This window comes from Hydra viridissima, unplaced genomic scaffold (genome assembly GCF_058129835.1).
Source record: "Hydra viridissima isolate aposymbiotic clone 2 unplaced genomic scaffold, HvirCarnegie_v1 scaffold_18, whole genome shotgun sequence".
Classification (NCBI taxonomy): domain Eukaryota; kingdom Metazoa; phylum Cnidaria; class Hydrozoa; order Anthoathecata; family Hydridae; genus Hydra; species Hydra viridissima.
Genome location: NW_028324317.1, coordinates 607,612 through 625,734, shown reverse-complemented (window position 1 = coordinate 625,734; position 18,123 = coordinate 607,612). Strand labels below are relative to the sequence as shown.

General features: G+C 28.3%; 2 protein-coding genes and 2 pseudogenes across 5 annotated transcripts in view; 2 read left to right on the top strand and 2 right to left on the bottom strand.

The window, feature by feature from the left end:
• The window catches only part of LOC149876693 (uncharacterized), a 615,724-nt pseudogene that overhangs the window by 204,873 nt on the left and 392,728 nt on the right, over window positions 1–18,123 (top strand).
• LOC145193748 (uncharacterized) overlaps window positions 1–18,123 on the bottom strand; it is a 145,978-nt gene that overhangs the window by 66,929 nt on the left and 60,926 nt on the right. The window lies entirely within an intron of this gene.
• Window positions 164–9,291, bottom strand: LOC149876715 (uncharacterized; annotated as a pseudogene).
• Window positions 9,212–17,546, top strand: LOC149876714 (uncharacterized). 4 transcript variants are annotated; one of them, XM_090075065.1, is made up of 5 exons: window positions 11,517–11,614; window positions 11,901–12,010; window positions 12,804–15,290; window positions 15,624–15,809; window positions 16,296–17,546. In XM_090075065.1, the coding sequence occupies exons 3-5, from the start codon at window positions 15,126–15,128 to the stop codon at window positions 16,716–16,718; spliced, it is 774 nt and encodes a 257-aa protein (XP_089931191.1). In that variant the 5' UTR covers window positions 11,517–11,614; window positions 11,901–12,010; window positions 12,804–15,125; the 3' UTR covers window positions 16,719–17,546. The 4 variants fall into 4 exon arrangements, 1 of the variants encoding a protein (XP_089931191.1); XR_016448514.1 differs by lacking the exons at window positions 11,517–11,614; window positions 15,624–15,809; window positions 16,296–17,546 and adding an exon at window positions 9,212–9,349 and having other exon boundaries at window positions 12,804–12,943; XR_016448515.1 differs by lacking the exons at window positions 15,624–15,809; window positions 16,296–17,546 and having other exon boundaries at window positions 12,750–12,943.

Here is an 18,123-nt window from a genome sequence, read left to right as displayed (position 1 = left end):
TTCGTTCAAGAAAACTTATTTTTAAACTTTTTTTTACTATGAAAATATTTTTTATAGTACTTTTTATTTGCCCTATTAACCATTTTTTGCCCCATCATCCAACTAGGCAAAATTTGATATAAAAAAGTTATAAGTAAAGTAAATGAAAGAAATAAATGACATCAAATAATATCAACATTCTCTACTCTGCTTAACCAAATGTACTAAAGCAGAAACAACAAATCCATCTTTAACTGCCATAAAAATACATTTCCGTAAAAAAGTTGCTTCTTCGTTTAATCCATACAATAAAGTAGATACCAGTATCCTTTGAAGAAAGAAAAACAGTAAAATAGTCATCTAAAAACTGTTTGTTATAACACAAACACTCATAATGATCTTCATCAATCAATTTTTGAACAAACACAACACTATCCTCAGTTAAAAAACAAGAATCTTTTTTGGTGGTGGTCATTCTGCTTGTAACTTTTTTAGGTTGGTTGTAATCACTCAATTCATCCAATCTTTTACATACTTGAGCCAATGATTTATGTTTGCTTCTTACAAATCTTTTCAACTTCTGAATATAGTTTTCAAACTTAAAGGCAGATAACTTATCAAGCAAGACACCATAAAACTACATCATCACAAATATGTAAAAGTCCATGTACATTGTATACACAAAACAAATCACCATAAACCTCACTAGAATTCACAACAAAATACTGAATAAGTCGTCAAGCATTCTCCAGTTTAGAATTTCTCATGGCATCATCATTTTCACATAATAACCTTATAGCAACAGACAGACTTAAAAAATGCATGTAAACAGAGCTATCTACAACACCCTTCAATGCAACCATACCAGAATAAAGCAAAAAAGATCCAAGCTCGGTAGCTTTCCATCAATCAAGTTCAGTTAGTGTTCTTGGCTGTCTGACAGACTCACTTGGTAGTTTACCATTTAAAGCAACAAGCTTTTCAGAAATTTGATTTAACATATTAGCAGACAATATCCCTTTAGTTGTTCCTTTGATAGTTCCTTTAAGGAAATACAGCAGCCTATGCATACATCCAAGACACACTAATTGCATGTAGTCAAGTGGAAACATATTAACAAAATTTACAGATGTAACTTCTCTTAAAACTGTTTTACTGAGTTGATGTGATCTCCCATTTACATCTTTTTCTAAATACTCATTATCAAATTTTTGGCTTGTCTTTAAAACAACACATTCTCCCCTTACTGAGAAAACAATTCGATTGGTTATACTTTTACCTACTATGGTACATCTCTCACAGGAATGGAAGCCTGAGTGACAAACAATACCTTTTAATAAAGCTCCGGCAGGAGCGTCACAAATAAAAGAATAAACATTAACTTTGTAGTTAACATCATTTATAAAAATAAAACTGTCTTGTAATTCTATTAATTCATTACCAAATTCTCTCAAGTAAATATCACAGGGTGGTTTACTATTTCTACAATAAATTCCAACAAGAAAGGGTTCGAATTCAAAAACAGTTGGGTGGATGTGGATTTAAATAATGAGAGGCCATCTATGTTAACAGATAAGTTTAATGTAGTTTCTGTAATAGAATGAAAAAGAATTTGATTTCGATGGCTCCGCGCAAAATCGGACTATCTGCAATCTCCGCCAAAAACAAAATTGGCATATCTGCAATCTCCGCGTAAAACAAAATTGGACTATCTGCATTTTCCGCCAGCTTTATTTTTGAACTATCTGCATTCTCCGGGCGTTCAAAGTTTTTATTGCATGAAATTATGCGCCTTGTCAAAATGTGATTTCACTACAAATGGCAGATCTCATGAAATAAGTTGTTAATAAGAAGACAGTAATTGCATTATTTTCCATCTATTCCTGAGATATAAATCTGTTTAAGTTTTAACACAAAGTTTCACTTGCCACATTTGATTTTGTTTAGAAGTAATTATTTTAAATAGTTATATGACATATGGTATGTTAATGCAAATGAAAAATTTACAATATTTTTAGAACATCATTTTAGCGGCTAAAATAAGAACAGTCTGCATCTACTTTAATCTCAAGTCTGAACTTAGTAAACGTATACACATCATGAATTGATCAAAGTGTAGCTGATCGCAAAACCAATTTTATGTATTCAAATTTAATTTGAAATTAAAATGCTGCTGGATTAAGAAAACGTTTTACAGTTTTACGAGGCTTATTCGAAACATTGTTTGGTGTTTTTCAAGTTTGTCTATTTTCAACAGAAAAAAAAAAAGTAGTGTTACTGTGTTATCTATATTATATAGGTATACTATATAGCATATAGCAGTCAGTCATGTTTTGGTTAAATGTGAAAATAACAAGTTGGTTTGTTTAGCTTACAAAATTAATTCAAGTGTATTATTGCTATCGTCAAATAAAATATGTTAGATCTTAAAAATATGTTAGGACTACAAAATTATAGATGTTTTTAGATAAGTTGCGTTTGTATGTTAAATTATAATTTCTAAAGTTAAAAGTTACCTAAATGTGACTATAATTTAAATTCAAGTAATTAATATTGTCTATTACAAATGTGATAATTTATTATATTGGGTATACTGTAAAAGTAATAAAAGCCTGATATTCAGATCAATGTGCAAGTTAAGGATATGTTTATTTAAAACAGCAGTTTTTTGTTATTTTGTAATTATTCTTTTATAGAAAAAATACAGCTATTTTTGATTGTATCAGAGTTATTACTATCATAGTAAAAAAATTACAACCCTTTTTTATATATCATTACATCCCAAAGTCTTGGATATAAAAAAATTATCAAATATAATTGGACCAAAATTGTTTGATCATCACTGCAGTTGAGGTGAAATCTGATTAAACCAATGTTTAATGGTTTAGAGCTCAAATCCAACAGAACCTTAGGTTCAGTTTGATTTTGATCCTAATTATTGATAAACCAAGTTTAAGAAAAGATGGAAACCATAATGTTTAATACTCATGCATGAGTTTTTAACTAGTTTGTGTTCAGCTAAGTAGCATCTCCAAAAAAGAATGGTTTTAAGTAGACAACAAAGAAAACTCCACATAGTTTGATTGCTTAATGAACAAAAATAGGTTAATAACAATAATTTTGTTAGTTACGATCTAGGTTACTGTATATATATATTTATATATATATATATATATATATATATATATATATATATATATATATATATATATATATATATATATATATATATATATATATATATATTTATATATATATATATATATATATATATATATATATATATATATATATTTATATATGTGTGTGTGTATATAAACGTGTATATATAAATATATGTATACATATATATATATATATATATATATTTAAATATATATATATATTTATATATATATATATATATATTTATATAGCTATTTCAAGTTGTATTATTTTCAAATACAATATCTCTTGTTCGTATAAGAGTGCTCAATATTTTGTATAAATAGAGCAATATATATATATATATATATATATAAAACGAAGAAACAACAACTATGTATGGTACTTAAAGTTTCATGCCATTTCGTTTTCGTTTTCGTTTCGGCATGAAACTTTAAGTACCATACATAGTTGTTGTTTCTTCGTTTTATATATATATATATATATATATATTTATATATATATATATATATATATTTATATATATATATATTTATATATATATATATATATTTATATATATATATATATTTATATATATATATATATTTATATATATATATATATATTTATATATATATATATATATTTATATATATATATATTTATATATATATATATTTATATATATATATATTTATATATGTATATATTTATAAATGCGTGTGTGTATATATACTTGTATATATAAATATATGTATATATATATATATATACATATATATACATACATATATTTATATATACACGAAATTATTGTGATATATGTGTATATATATATATATATATATATATATATATACATATATCACAATAATTTCATTAGTTAGGATCTAAGTTACTAAATATATATACATACATATATATATATATATATATATATATATATATATATATATATATATATATATATATATATATATATATAATTAGCAAAAATACTTATCTAATTTTTTCTTTGACAGCTTGTTATACCATCAGTAGGTTCATCAGGAAGTCTGATGAACCTAGTGATGGTGAAAGATAAGTTTATAAATATATAAGGTTAATATATAACATGTTAACTAATGATTAATTTGTTAACCTTCCTGATTACTTATTGATGGTGAAACAAGTTGTGGACGAAAAAATTAGATAAGTGTTTTTACTAATTTATTACTGCTCTGCTCTTTAAGACCATTGAGCACTCTATTTATAGAATACACTAACACACTAACATAGTTATATATATATATATATATATATATATATATATATATATATATATATATATATATATATATATATACAGGGTGTCTGCCAATATTTTAAGTTGGATTTCCCTAGCTTTTCCCTGATATTTACCTATTTCTCGTTTAGAAAAATGCTCTTCAACTGCAAAAATATAAACAATACAACCCACATTAAATATATCAAGAGAAGTTCATAAAACTATCTGCCAAATAAACTTTTAGATTACGTGTACTATATACAACTTATTTAAGTTATATAAGTTTGATAAAGACTCATCTTTCCTGATTTTTCTAAAATTTAACCTAATTTCTCTGATAATCCCCTGATTTTTTTGAAGATATCCGAATTCCCTGGCATTTCCCTGATTTGGCAGACATCCTGTATATATTTATATGCAGATCTTGCGTATAAAGACCACTTAGCAACATTGCAACATAACATAACAAGAATTTAATTTGATCTAAAGTTATTAGTCACAACAACAAGGCTAAATAAAATTGACAAAGTATGTATGATGAATTTAGCAATTAGTATGTAACATAACAACGTTTTGTTACATATGCTATGTTATTATTAACAATAACATAAGTTATTTTTAACATATTTATCTTAACTAAAACTACTTGATTACTCACAAACTTAATCAAGTTATGATCAAGGTTTTGTGTTTAAATAATCGTTGTTAATAAATGTTTAAATAATCGCTATTATTTAAAAAATTGTAGAATTCTATAAAAAACTTCAAATATTTAAAGAAACACCACCACAAATATATGCACCCGAAAAACGCAGATAGTCCAAAAATGTATCTGGCAAAAATGCTGATAGTCCAATTTTGTTTTACGCGGAGATTGCAGATATGCCAATTTTGTTTTAAACGGAGAAAGCAGATATCTCAAGTGTACTAAGGCGGGAAACCAGTTTTTTTCTAAAAAAAAAGCCGAAAGCTTTAGTTAAATTCGATCGGTTGTTTCGTTAATAACTTATGCATACCGCGGTAAGCTTCGCTACCGAGAACTTTATAATTTATGCAAACCGTATTTGGCGTCAATACTTTCTTTTGTATATATAAGCAATTTTTAAAAAACAGTTCTGTTGCGAATGACGCGTAAGATAATTTATATAATAAGTTTACCGAAAACTTCAGCCGAGAATATTGAGGAAATATAACCGAGTAAAATACAACCGAGACTCATTTTTATTACATTTATCTTTGGCGCAACCGAACCATAATTTATTTATAAATTTTTATTACTTTTTAGTGAACACGACTGAAAACTGTGCACAAAAAGTACGTGACAAACGTTATCACTTTTGTTTTTGTTCTATAAAAAACAAAGTTTTATTATTGTAAAACAAAAAAAGATGGTTTTTATTTAATTTTCGAGCTCTATGTTAATTTAAAAGACTTTGTCACGATGTAATTGTATGGCTCAAAGCTCAACGGATATTCTGAGGCAAAATTTAGCCGAAAACGAGCGCTAATCTCTGTGCGCGGACAGGTTTTGTAGTAAATATTGGCTACTTTCTAGCGCCTATCCTATCTCGTAGGTTACTTATAAAATATATATTTTAATTGCATCAAGAAATTCATCAAAAAATCTTTCCAACGGTACCAAATATGTGGCATTTTGTTTAACTTTTAAACAAAATATCAACAATAGCATAAGTTCAGTTTTTGTTGAAAAAATCCTGGTTTCCCGCCTTAGTTCACTTGAGATGCCAAATTTGTTTTCCGCGGAGATTGCAGATAGTCCGATTTTGCGCGGAACCATCGATTTGTTTAGTTCGAACTAAAATCGAATTTTTAGTTCGAACTAAAAATTCAATTTTAAAATCTAAATTATGTAATGTTTTATACACTTTTAAAAAACGCGTCAAATTCTACGTGATATTTGCAACGTGTTTTTAGATATTCAAAAAACGTTAAAGAAAACTTTGAACGGAAACACGAATAAAGTACGCGAATAAAACGTTTATATTTCGTGGCGTGCTCACTGGGAATATGTGGCTTTGAAGATAACCACTTTTAAAAGTTGCTTATTAACTTCAACTGCATGTTTTAATGATACTTTCTTGATTTCTTTTCTTAATATGAACCAGTACTCTTTGACATGCTAAAATTATATTTAAGAACAAACATTAAAATTTAAAAAATTTTAACAAATTTTATTTTTATTATAAATAGTATAGCTTAAGGCATAAAATAATTATAATAGAAGTTAACTATCATTAGTTTCTAATTCTTATTATGACACATTCAAGAAAAAAACTGTATTCACTGTAATTATTAGATAAAATTGAAATATGATTAAAATTTTCGTTCAAAATATGTCTCAGCAACCGTCATGTGGAGCAACATTTCATATTTACAACAAGCCCTCAAGAATTGCACAACGCATTACTAATGGAGATGGCAATCGAACCCTTTTTTTAAAATTGGCACAAACATGGTTGAAAACATGCTTTTGTCAATCTTTTAAGGGCTTTTTTATGATTGATATGATTTGATTCAACATCCTCAACTTAAAAAAAATCAACTGTTAAAGTAAAGAGTAGGATTTTAGTGCCAAAAAGTTGACGCAACCAGCTGCAGTGAAAACTAACGAATGATTTTATACAACCATTGAACCAGAAAATGTTCAGAAGTGAAAAAAAATAGAACTTAAGAAGACTCGCAAAACATTAACAAAAAAAAGAACCTTCATTGGAAAAAAAAAAGTCTATAAAACCAATTGCATTTAGCGGTTCCTTAAAATGGCTTAATTTTGTTTTGAAAATCACTCAGCTTTCTGCGAATAACCTTTTTATTTTCGGTTGTGTCAAATCAAGGCGGTAGTTTACCTTCATAAAGTTATTTTTCGAATTCTTTTTTATCACGTAAATCTACGGAATCAAAAATAAAAAATCGAAGGAAACATCTGGGACAGTTTTTGGCTTTTGTAAACATTCGATATAAAGTCAATTCTGCGAAAAAACCTCCTGGGGCCGTTCAAATTTTCAACTTCGGATTAGAGGTCAAAAGATTTTTGATTAATTCCGTTGGGAAGTTATAAAATTTGTTTTCAAAACTTGACGCTTTTTGGGGAAAACTATATGGAGTAAAATCGGCGCAAATCGATCGCCGGAGCATTAAAAACCAAACAACTTAAATTTTTCAGAGTTTATTTTTCTTTTTTTACATGAGATACAAATTAGAAAAAAAAACAAAAACAGTTAAAAAGTTATTTAAGAAATTAATAAATTGATTTAGAAAATATGGAAATATTCAATAAAAAAAAGGTCACTTTCAGTAGAAAATATGTTAAAATTTTACATAACCTAGCACGTTTTTTTACATGGGATGCAGAAATTAAAATAGAACCCGTTACAGTTCTCTTTGGTAGACCTGCATCATTAAAGAACTGTTGCAATTTAAATTCACGCAAGATATCACATCTCAATGAAATTATTTTCTAAACTTGTTGCGTTCAATAACTTAATTTCATTTGGCTGCAGGGGGTACAAGCTGCGCTTCATCCTCACTCTTTTTCAGCAGGGTTTTGCAATGAAAAAATTTTGTGAATGGTTTGCGCCAATTACACTCTACGCATTTTCACAATATACTTTTTTGTCACTTTTTCCCTCGAGTTTTATAGCAGACTGATAAAATTATATGTTTGGTGATTTTATTTTTGAAAGGATAGGGTGTTTTAAGCGAGATTCGCTTAAAAAATTGGATTCGACGAACTTTTTTCTTTATTTAAAAGGCTGATAATTTGGAGTTATAAGATTATGATAATTTCTTTGAGGACTGTTACATATGAAAGTAATTCTTTACTACTATAGGAAAGCTGAATAGAAAATTCTTCTATTCTGAGATTATTACGTTCGTTCTACAAAAGGATACCATCCTGACAATTATCACTTGTTACGTAACTGAAAACTAGTTGAGTTAGTATATCGTTAAAATTATCCGTCCTGTTATTGCCACAGCCCAATCAATATATTATCAGATCTCCCTAAAAAAAAATTGTTTGCGAATTTATAACAGTAATATAAACAAATTGACCTCACGTTTTACAAAAAGTATACTTTCGCAAAAACTGTTAAGCAATTCGTTATTATTTTTAGAGCGTGGGTAAACAAATTCCACGAGTAATTAAATTTCATTAAAATTCATTGAAATTCATTGAAATTCAATGAATTTCAATGACTTTCAATGAATTCCATGAATTTCCTAATGAACTTCTTTGGGAACCTGACATTCTTCTCTTTATCACGCTTTAAAACGTTTCAAAACTCATTACAAATCCAAACCAAAAGAATGTTTTGTTTTCATCAAGCGAAATAAACTTTAGAATTAAGACTTTCTGACAGTTGCACCTTACCCTGTTTTATTATTTTTTCAATGTTTTACTTTGTTTTAATACTAAACAAGTAAAAAGTCGATTCATTTCGGTAAGATAAGGTCTCGTCATTTGATATACAAACTGGTTTTCTATTTGCTTAAGTTTTTGCGTGATTACAAAATACAACTCTCTGTTAACGCGGTATAACCTACTTTAGAAATGTTGATAATAAATGACGCATTAGGCAGCGCTACGGAAAACCACCTGTAATCATTATTCTCATGGAGACTGGTAATCAAAGGTGGAACCAAGCGCGTTGATAAAAATATCGCAACGTTACTGAAGTCATTAATTTTAAATCAGAAATTACGCAATAATTTTTTCTATTGTTTCAGCAGGCGTCCGTGAACCACCTGCTAACTGCAATTTCGAACGGTATAAATTGATTGACAAACTCGGTAAACATTCTCTTTGAACTTGCAACTTGATGTGACTCGTGAAGTTGAAAATCTTCAAAGGAGTCCAAAATGATTTCACGACGCATAGCACTCTCGTTGAATTAGACATTTCATTTGTTACAGCGGATTGAAGTTTTTCTTCATGTAAGTTCATTTTTTGTTAAAATATTGTTGGCACGTGAAATTCTGCCCGATCTGAAAGAATTTTTTTTTGTTTTTTTTGTTTGTTTGAAATAAGCGAACGAAACAGTCGCATTATATTTATAAACTTATATATGAATGTTTCAGTCTTAAATTTTAATGGCATTGATTTTTTTTTGTTTTATTAAATATTAAATCCTAACTAGAACATGTTTTATTTCCAACTATGATGATCTCTTTTTACATGTTCAAGTTTTGTACAAACATACAATAAAATAAAGCGGTGCTCCGCCTAATCTGAAACAGTAGCGTCGCGTGCTAAAATAAAAATTGTCAATCTCGGAGGAATATTGGAATAAGCTGTTACGATAGCTTACTAAGATAACCATAGAAGGTATTATTTAAAATGAATAACACAAAATAGTTATTTTCCGAGCTGACATTTTAAACAGAAAAGATTCTAATAGAGAATGTTTTAGTTTGCAATATCTGTTAGTTTATTTTTTAATTTAACAACTTCAGTGGATAATGAACGAAAAGTGCGTGATCATTTCAACGACTTCTCTTGTATATAGTTGTACTGCTGACTCCTTTGCTCTCATAACTTTGCCAAAGGAATATCGTAATTTAAATTCGAAATTTTAATGCGTAAAACAAATACGAGAAGCTAGTTTTCTCAAATATAATCCTAATATTTCAAGTTCGGTGGGGGGGGGGGGGGGGGGGAACCTGGGGTGGTGGTTGAGGTATTTTAATCAAAAATCATTACTGTTTAAAATAGTCTTCTTTTAAGAAATTCTCTCAACAAAAAGTAAAAAATTAAAAAGTGCTTTTGATCATTTACTACTCCAAAGTTTAATTGTTTAGAACATCTATGTAATTGTATTTAAATTTTTTGATTGAAGCAATTCGAAACAAGTCGACAGCTATAAAGTTGTTCTTTTACTTTTATATAAAATTATATTTAAACTTAGAAGCAAACTTCATCCGAAGTTCTCTCAGCTTTCTCTAATTCACACGAATATGGTTAATTCTGTTACTCTTTTTATGATAATACCTGTAACAGTGGCTATTTTTAGAGTTCTTGCGGTGTCCTTCTGTAGTTGTAAAAGAAGCTGTGAAGTGAAATAATGAAAAATGATGAGAAAATGCGAAGTGAAATGATTATAAAAAATAAGGTTATGTTAAAGTTTGCTGGTATAAATCTGATTTAAAAATATCATTGTAACGTTGCATTTAGTGAAAAGTTTGAACAGCTCAATAGTTACAACAGCTCAACAGTTACAACAGCTCAGTTATTAACAGCTATTGGTTTTGAATGTATTTGCTATTTTCAAGTCAGTCTTTCTTGCATAATTTTTTCCTCGCGAACTTTCTAGGTAACTAAATTTCCTCTTCTATAAAGTTTTATTTTGTTGCTACGTTTAACGTTTCTGAGCTTAAAAGTTTATCTATCTTGAAAAATTAAGCCGCAAAATTATTTTAACACGCCCTCATGATGGCAAATAAGTGGGTAAAGGGCGAATGATGGGACATATTATCCTAAATTACCTTATTTTATCAAATAGTTCAGTCTAAATTAAATCACTCAAAATAAATTTCTTAAATATTAAATATCAATATGCTCAATCAGCAAGACAAACACTATTAAAAAAACTTCACTTAGAAACATGCCTATCCTAATTTTACAAAGTCTACTATTTTTAAATCATGATATTTAAGATAGCTCAAAAATTCCAAGAATTCAAACAAGATTTTGCGCGGGAAATTTTAAAGTGAAACTAAGGGTCTTTTAAATGATCTAGTTGCGAATTTATTATTTGGCAAATTTTTCTCCGAATTTCTTAAAAGTAATCACGTAAAGTACTTTTATAACTCCTACGATTAGGCTCCATAAAGGTAATTAATGGTATAATTATTCCTAAACACAAATTACACAGATATTTAAAACAAACGATTTCAAAGTCAGCCAGGTATGCCTGAGATTAGAAAAAATTCTGAAAGGAAATAAATCTTTTTCAAACTCTCTTATGATGGTTTGCTTAATTTTTTCTGTGCAAGATTTGCACATTAAACAAGATTTGCACATTAAACAAGATTTGAGGATTAATTTAAGGATTCCAAAGTGTACACCCAGTGGGCATGCATTGTCCGCGCGACGTCCGTAGGACGTCCATAAGACGTCCAGACGTCCTTGGGACGTCCGTAAGACGTCGTGCGGACGATGCATGCCCACTGGGCATCAGCAAGGTCTTCCTGTAGCCTGAAGTATTAAATGATTCTTTATAAAGGATTTAGTAAAACATAAATATCTACTCTTTCATTGTTTGCATATAAAGTACTAAATTTTAAACTTAAAACTATTTGGAATAGAAATAAGTTTTTCCTTGTAAAGTTCATTAACTGGTTTTTATAAAATGTAAAATTTAGAGTTTATTTAAGGTCTAGCAATACAAAAGAAAAAAAGAATTAGTATAATTAGTTTAAGCTACTTTTATTTTTTATTAAACTATTTAAGAAATAGGTCTAGAAAAATACTAAGAAATTCTTACAGTTTTAGGTACAGAAGAAATTAACACAACACCCACCTCAAGCTTAAATAAAAAGAAGAGTTATAACATTGATTTGAAAACGTGAAGGCACTTAAAGTTGAAGTTTGCAAAGGTATTTCTTTTAGTTTTAAATTGTTTTTCTTTTTCTCTAATTTTAAATCACAAATTGATTAAAGTTAGCAAAAATTTTATTTATTAACATTGCTGAAAAAAAATTATTTACATACCTTTTTGTCCTGAATTCTTGAGAACTTCTTGGAAGCTTCTGATAGAATTTTAGCAATCTATTCTTTATTTGAAAATTGTATTTCATTATGGAAATCTACTCACAACTGAGAGAAAATGGAGGGTGTGGTGGAAAACTTCAGGTTTTTAAATTTTTGTGATTAACTTTGGAAATAGAATTCTAATCTTAAGCGATTGCAGGCCTATTTTATTTAAAATCTTTCAGTGTTTTTAGATTTAAATGTACTTCTATACTTTTAATTTATTCTAAATTCTATTTCAATTCTAAATTTTAATATTAGTTCATATTTAAAAAGTGAAAAATTTGTAAAAAAATTTGCCTAACAACAATTAACTAGTTATTAGTAGTAGAACTTTAAATTCTGTTAAAAAAGCAGGTATATGTCAATGATGGGACTATTTCAATTTGTTTCATTTGCTCTCTCAGAGCTCTGTACAGGTTGTAATTTTATTTTGTTTTTATTTTATAGTTTTGACTGTTAGCTCACTTTGTCTAATTGTTTATATTTTAATACTTACAGTAGTACACTTATATTTTAGAACTGTCAACATTTAGAAATTTGATTTTTATTTCTTCAGACATCATTGTCTTATTTTTCTTTAAGGAGAATACCTTCAGATTATTAAGATTTTAATTGGTTAAAGTAAAACTGATTTAGAGGCAACTTGAGAATTTTTTTGGCATCATATCATTTTCGTTTCATCTTTTATTGAAAATTTATTTGGATATTCTACAGAAGAAAACACCAATCTTTCAGATAAGAAAACAAGACCTCTCTTGTACAGTGGCAGAAGAAAAGAAGTGAGTGAGAAAAAGCGATGGAAGAATAAGAGGCAATCTTTTAAATGATTGATTTTCATTTAGTTTTACATTTATAAAGAAGATTTATTTCATTGTAAAGTATTAAGTTTAATTTCTCAGTTACTTTATTAAGTTTTGTTACACATAAATAAAGGTTTGAAATGCCAACTCTTTTAACACTATTTGTTGGTAAATGTTGTATTTAGTTTTTACATCAGCCTTAGTTTATATTCTCAATGCTTAGTTTCTTTATGCAGTTTGTATGTAGCTGTCTGTTTGTAATTGTATGTAATTGTCTGCGTATGTAATTGTCTGTATGTAGCTGTCTGTGTATTTAATTGTCTGTGTATTTAATTGTCTGTGTATGTAGTTGTTTGTAAAAGTGTAGTTTATCACAGTATAACGGTTTATTTTATTATAGTTATTAAATTAGTTTAAAAATAATTATTGGTTAATAAAGATTATTATTAGTAGCTGTCATAATATATCATAGAAATGTAAAAATAAAAAAACTTAAACGTAATACCTTAGTACAGTTGGTGGATAACTAAAGACTTGAAAATTTTAATTTTTGCTTTTTAAAGAAAGTTTTGAGTGTGGAAAACTTCTTTCCATGAAAATTTATTTTTTGCCCTTGAATGGTATTTTTGAGAAATATGGAATAAATATTATAAATTTTTTAATTTTGATTTCTTACATTCATAAATTTGAAATAGTTTTGCAAACAAAAAATCTATTTTCCTTGTGCACTAATTTAAATTTTCTTTGCTTTGCTGTGTGCCTCTTCAAGTTATGAGATTTTATGAAGGTTTTTATGAGGTAATATGAGGTATTTCATGTTTGAATTTTTTAGGTGCTTTTGATAATTTTGATTGAATTTTGAACTGTCTTAAGTTTACTGTTGTAAATTTTCAACTAATTTTTAGATTATTTCTTTCAACGTTTTGTTTACAACTCTCTTGTTATGTTATCAACTCCCTTGTTTTGCTAGATTTTATCAGGTAGTGAGCTCCATTTTATATAGTTCTGTGATAAAGCTCTGACAGTGCAAAATTAGTCGAGGTTGAAGCCTGTAGTCAAATAGGAATATTCTACCTGTACTGAGTACTATTGTTTTTTTTTACTTATGCAAGCTGTAAAAGATTTTTACACTTTTAAAAGTTTATTTGAAATGTCCTTCAGATTACTTTACAGAAAAAAAAAAAGAAAATCACGGTTTCATGTGGGTAACTGAACCTTTAAATCAGTTTTTTTTTTCCTATTTCTATTCAAACTAAAACCAACTCTTAAATACGACTTTATAAAGCCAGATAAAATTGCTGGGTACAGTGCAATGTATTAAAATGATACTCAGGTTATAATATTACAAAAGAAAGATAATTTTAATGTTTCATGAGCAATTAATTTATTTTGACAAAAATTTGAAGGTGTAAATATAGATTAAGAGAAGAAACTAATATCTCTAATTTGCTTTAATTTACTTAGTTTTATTGATGCAACAACTGCTTTTAAATAGCAAAAGCAGCTATACCATAGAGATGTTTGAAATGTATCACAAGGAGTAATGCGGATCAGTTATTCCGTTCATTCCTGGAGGTACATTAATAAACCTGTTCTATGTTTCAGATTCACTAAGGGATTTTTCCTGGAACTTAGACATACAGTATTGCAAATTCTTATATTTTCTCTTAGTTTTTGAAAGCCTCAAGGAGTTTATGGCTAACGTATGTAATAGTTTCATGAGATGACTAATTATGTCATGTATGTCATCCAGTGTTTAGAGGCTTATCTCAGTATTCAATAGAGAATAAGATTAAATCTATAGAAGAATTTTCGATAAAGTCGATAAGCGAATTTCTACCATGTAAGTGGTAGTTATGTATTAACTTTGATATAGTTTTATCCTTTAATTCAGACCGTGTTCTCTTAGTTTCAACCAAATCTTATTCTGGTTCTGAGTCAATAGACTTGTCAAATGAACCACATCTGATGCATAGTACATCTTCTAGTGCTTTGAGTGACTTCAACTTTGCCGTTCCTTTATCTACATTTGTGTTGTCACGTAGCAATTCACATTGATATGCTTTTCACGTTAATCCTCTCTCATCATCAGAATTTTCTACTGTCAAAAGGATGAATTCACTGCACTCCTAAGGGTGGAGTTCCTTCACCTACACATATGAAACCACAAAATCTGATGGAAAACATGAAATATAGGATTTCTTGTAATGATCAATTTAAAAATGTTGTGAAACCTGGAATTAACTCTGACGTAAAAGCCAAATCTCATAATGTGGATTTTGGTACCAACCCTATCACCGAATTGAAGAAAGCTCTTGAGAAGGTATTCTAAAATGTTGTAAAATTTTAAAATAATGTTATGATAAATTGTGGATGAGTATAGTGTTTATTTGCTCTGAGTTTAATTCTTTATTTATTTTTTTTATACATGTACCTATTGAAAAGCAAATAAAATGGTCTTGTTAATGTAAAATTCTTTTTCTGACTACACATTGTTAGTTTTCTATTTTAGATTTATCTCTGGTGCCGTTTTTTATTTTGTCATTCATAGTTTTAATTTATTCCAATGTTATTTTTTTCATTAAAAATAATATTGCAATAAATAAAAATTTGTAACTAAAATCATCTCTCTGTAAAGCATACTATAATTTTTTAGGTTCTTTATTGCGATGTTGTTGGGATCCCTGTTCTGCATTATGAATGGGTTGAAGTACGTCTAGAAAGAGAAGACTCTCAGAGTTATCTCTTATATGTAGTTCCTGCTGGCGTAGATCTGGTAAATGAAATTATTGAGCAAGAATTCTGCAAACGAAAACCTTACGACTGCTTCAATTCCTTAAGGGTGAGTTTCGTTTGTTTGTTTGTTTGTTTTTTTCAAAAAACCTGTTGCTGAATGGGTGTCCTGCAATTTAGAACTTAGCTTTTAAGTATGCAGTTCAATGAAAAAAAACCATACTAGAGACTTTCCTTATCAAACAGGAAATGTAGTGAGAAAAAGAATGCGCAAAGTGGGGCATATGATTGATCATATGCCCACTGCATCACGCATTTGGCAACATGGCACAATATATTGGGTCATGTGTTTAAATAATAACAAAATAATTTAATTTAAAGTATTGGTTTTACTTTTATCAACACTTTATTATTAAGGAATATTCAAGTTGAAGGGTTGAAAATTTTTTTTTCAAGAAATTTAATTTTGAACATTTAATGACATTCTGCTTGAGGGTTTTGAAGATTTTTTTAATTTGATTTACTCATCTGCATCTTGTTGGTTTACAGTTCGATTTTTTCTATTCATTAATTTTTTTCCTTATCTATTTGAAAGATATACGTGCATCAAGATGCCAAAAAAGACACCAAAGATTTTGATTTAGTATCATCAAAAGCAGGCTGCATACGAGTTGCACCAAGAATAATTGTAACAGACCGAACTCGGATCTTAAACTTCAGTCGGCTAAAAATAGATATTATACTAATATTGGCCAAAATGGTCCCAAGCGTTATTTTGGATGTATCCGCCTTTAACAATATTCCAATCCTCACTTACAATTGGCTCGTTGCATGCTTGACAACGAACAAAAAACTTGATGTTACTGCAAGTCCCTTGTTCTCATATAAAACCTTTTTACTTCACAAAAAGAAAATTGGAAAATACGATCTTTATCTTACGTTTGAATTCCACTTCGAATATTTTCACAATCGAAGCGAAATGAGGGGATTTGTTTCGGGAATTGGAACGTGTTTTTAACTTTTCAAGATTATTATTGCATGTAAATAAAACAGTTTTGTTTATTTGATCAAACAATATACAAAAAATGCGCAATTCTTGAAAACTTTCCTTCATCACCAACATCTCCATTAGAATGTTGTGTCACTCATCTGACTGTCAATTGGTAACTAATGTAAAAAGACAATTGAAGTTGATAAAGCTTACAGATTCTTATAACGGGACATGTGAATAAAATATAGTATGCAGCACAAGTGTCATAATTTTACTTTGGTGTTGTTTTGCGGAACTCCTTTTCCCAGCATTTTTGCACAACAAAATCGTTATGTTTTAGACAAATCCTCTACTGGTAAAATTGTAAACTATGTTCAAATGAACACCATGTGTTGAATTTTTTTGTTAATGCTGTACAAACTCAATACTTAATGCTGCCTTTAAGCGAAGAAAATTAAGATTACTCGGGTAATTTAAGGCAAGTCTGGCTTTCAGTGTTCGGTTGCACCACTAAACATTTCTTTTGAGCATAACTTTTTTTGGAAAACAATTCACTTAAATGAACGAAATCAGGGTACAGTTGCTAAAAAATTAAAATATTAATTTTTTACGACTTGATGGGTAATGACGGATATTGTCTTTTTTGAAAAAGGAGAATATCTTTAAAAATAATCTCTATGCACAACTTTTTCCGTAATGTTCAATCTAGTACGCTACAGGATTGCTTGTTGACCTGTGTTTAAGAGATTTAAACCTGCCTATGAAATTTTAGATTTTTAACTATTTTGTAGTTGTTTCAAGCAAAACAAAAGTTGTTTTCTAGTTTGAAAGTTTTACCTAAAAATATGTTAAACCAGTTGTCTTGTTGCTATGTTTATTTTTTGTTTTTACTTGAAAATGAGTTTAATGTTTCAATTAATCTTTTCTAATTTTTATGATTCATTCTCTGTTGTAATATACTTGGTATATGTTGCAGGTACATACATGCATACATACATACATACATACATACATACATACATACATACATACATACATACATACATACATACATACATACATACATACATACATACATACATACATACATACATACATACATACATACATACATACATACATACATACTTACATACATACATACATACATACATACATACATACATACATACATACATACATACATACATACATACATACATACATACATACATACATACATACATACATAAATACATGCATACATGCATACATGCATACATGCATACATGCATACATGCATACATGCATACATGCATACATGCATACATGCATACATGCATACATGCATACATACATTCATGCATACATACATTCATGCATACATACATACATGCTTACATACATACATACATACATACATACATACATACATACATACATACATACATAC

What these genes read in the sequence shown, in the direction of transcription:
- LOC149876714 (XM_090075065.1), top strand. Translation starts at nt 15,126, where the DNA reads ATGAAACCACAAAATCTGATGGAAAACATGAAATATAGGATTTCTTGT. An exon ending in TGAAGAAAGCTCTTGAGAAG is followed by an intron (nt 15,291 to 15,623) that starts GTATTCTAAAAT and finishes ATAATTTTTTAG; the next exon opens with GTTCTTTATTGCGATGTTGT. An exon ending in ACTGCTTCAATTCCTTAAGG is followed by an intron (nt 15,810 to 16,295) that starts GTGAGTTTCGTT and finishes TCTATTTGAAAG; the next exon opens with ATATACGTGCATCAAGATGC.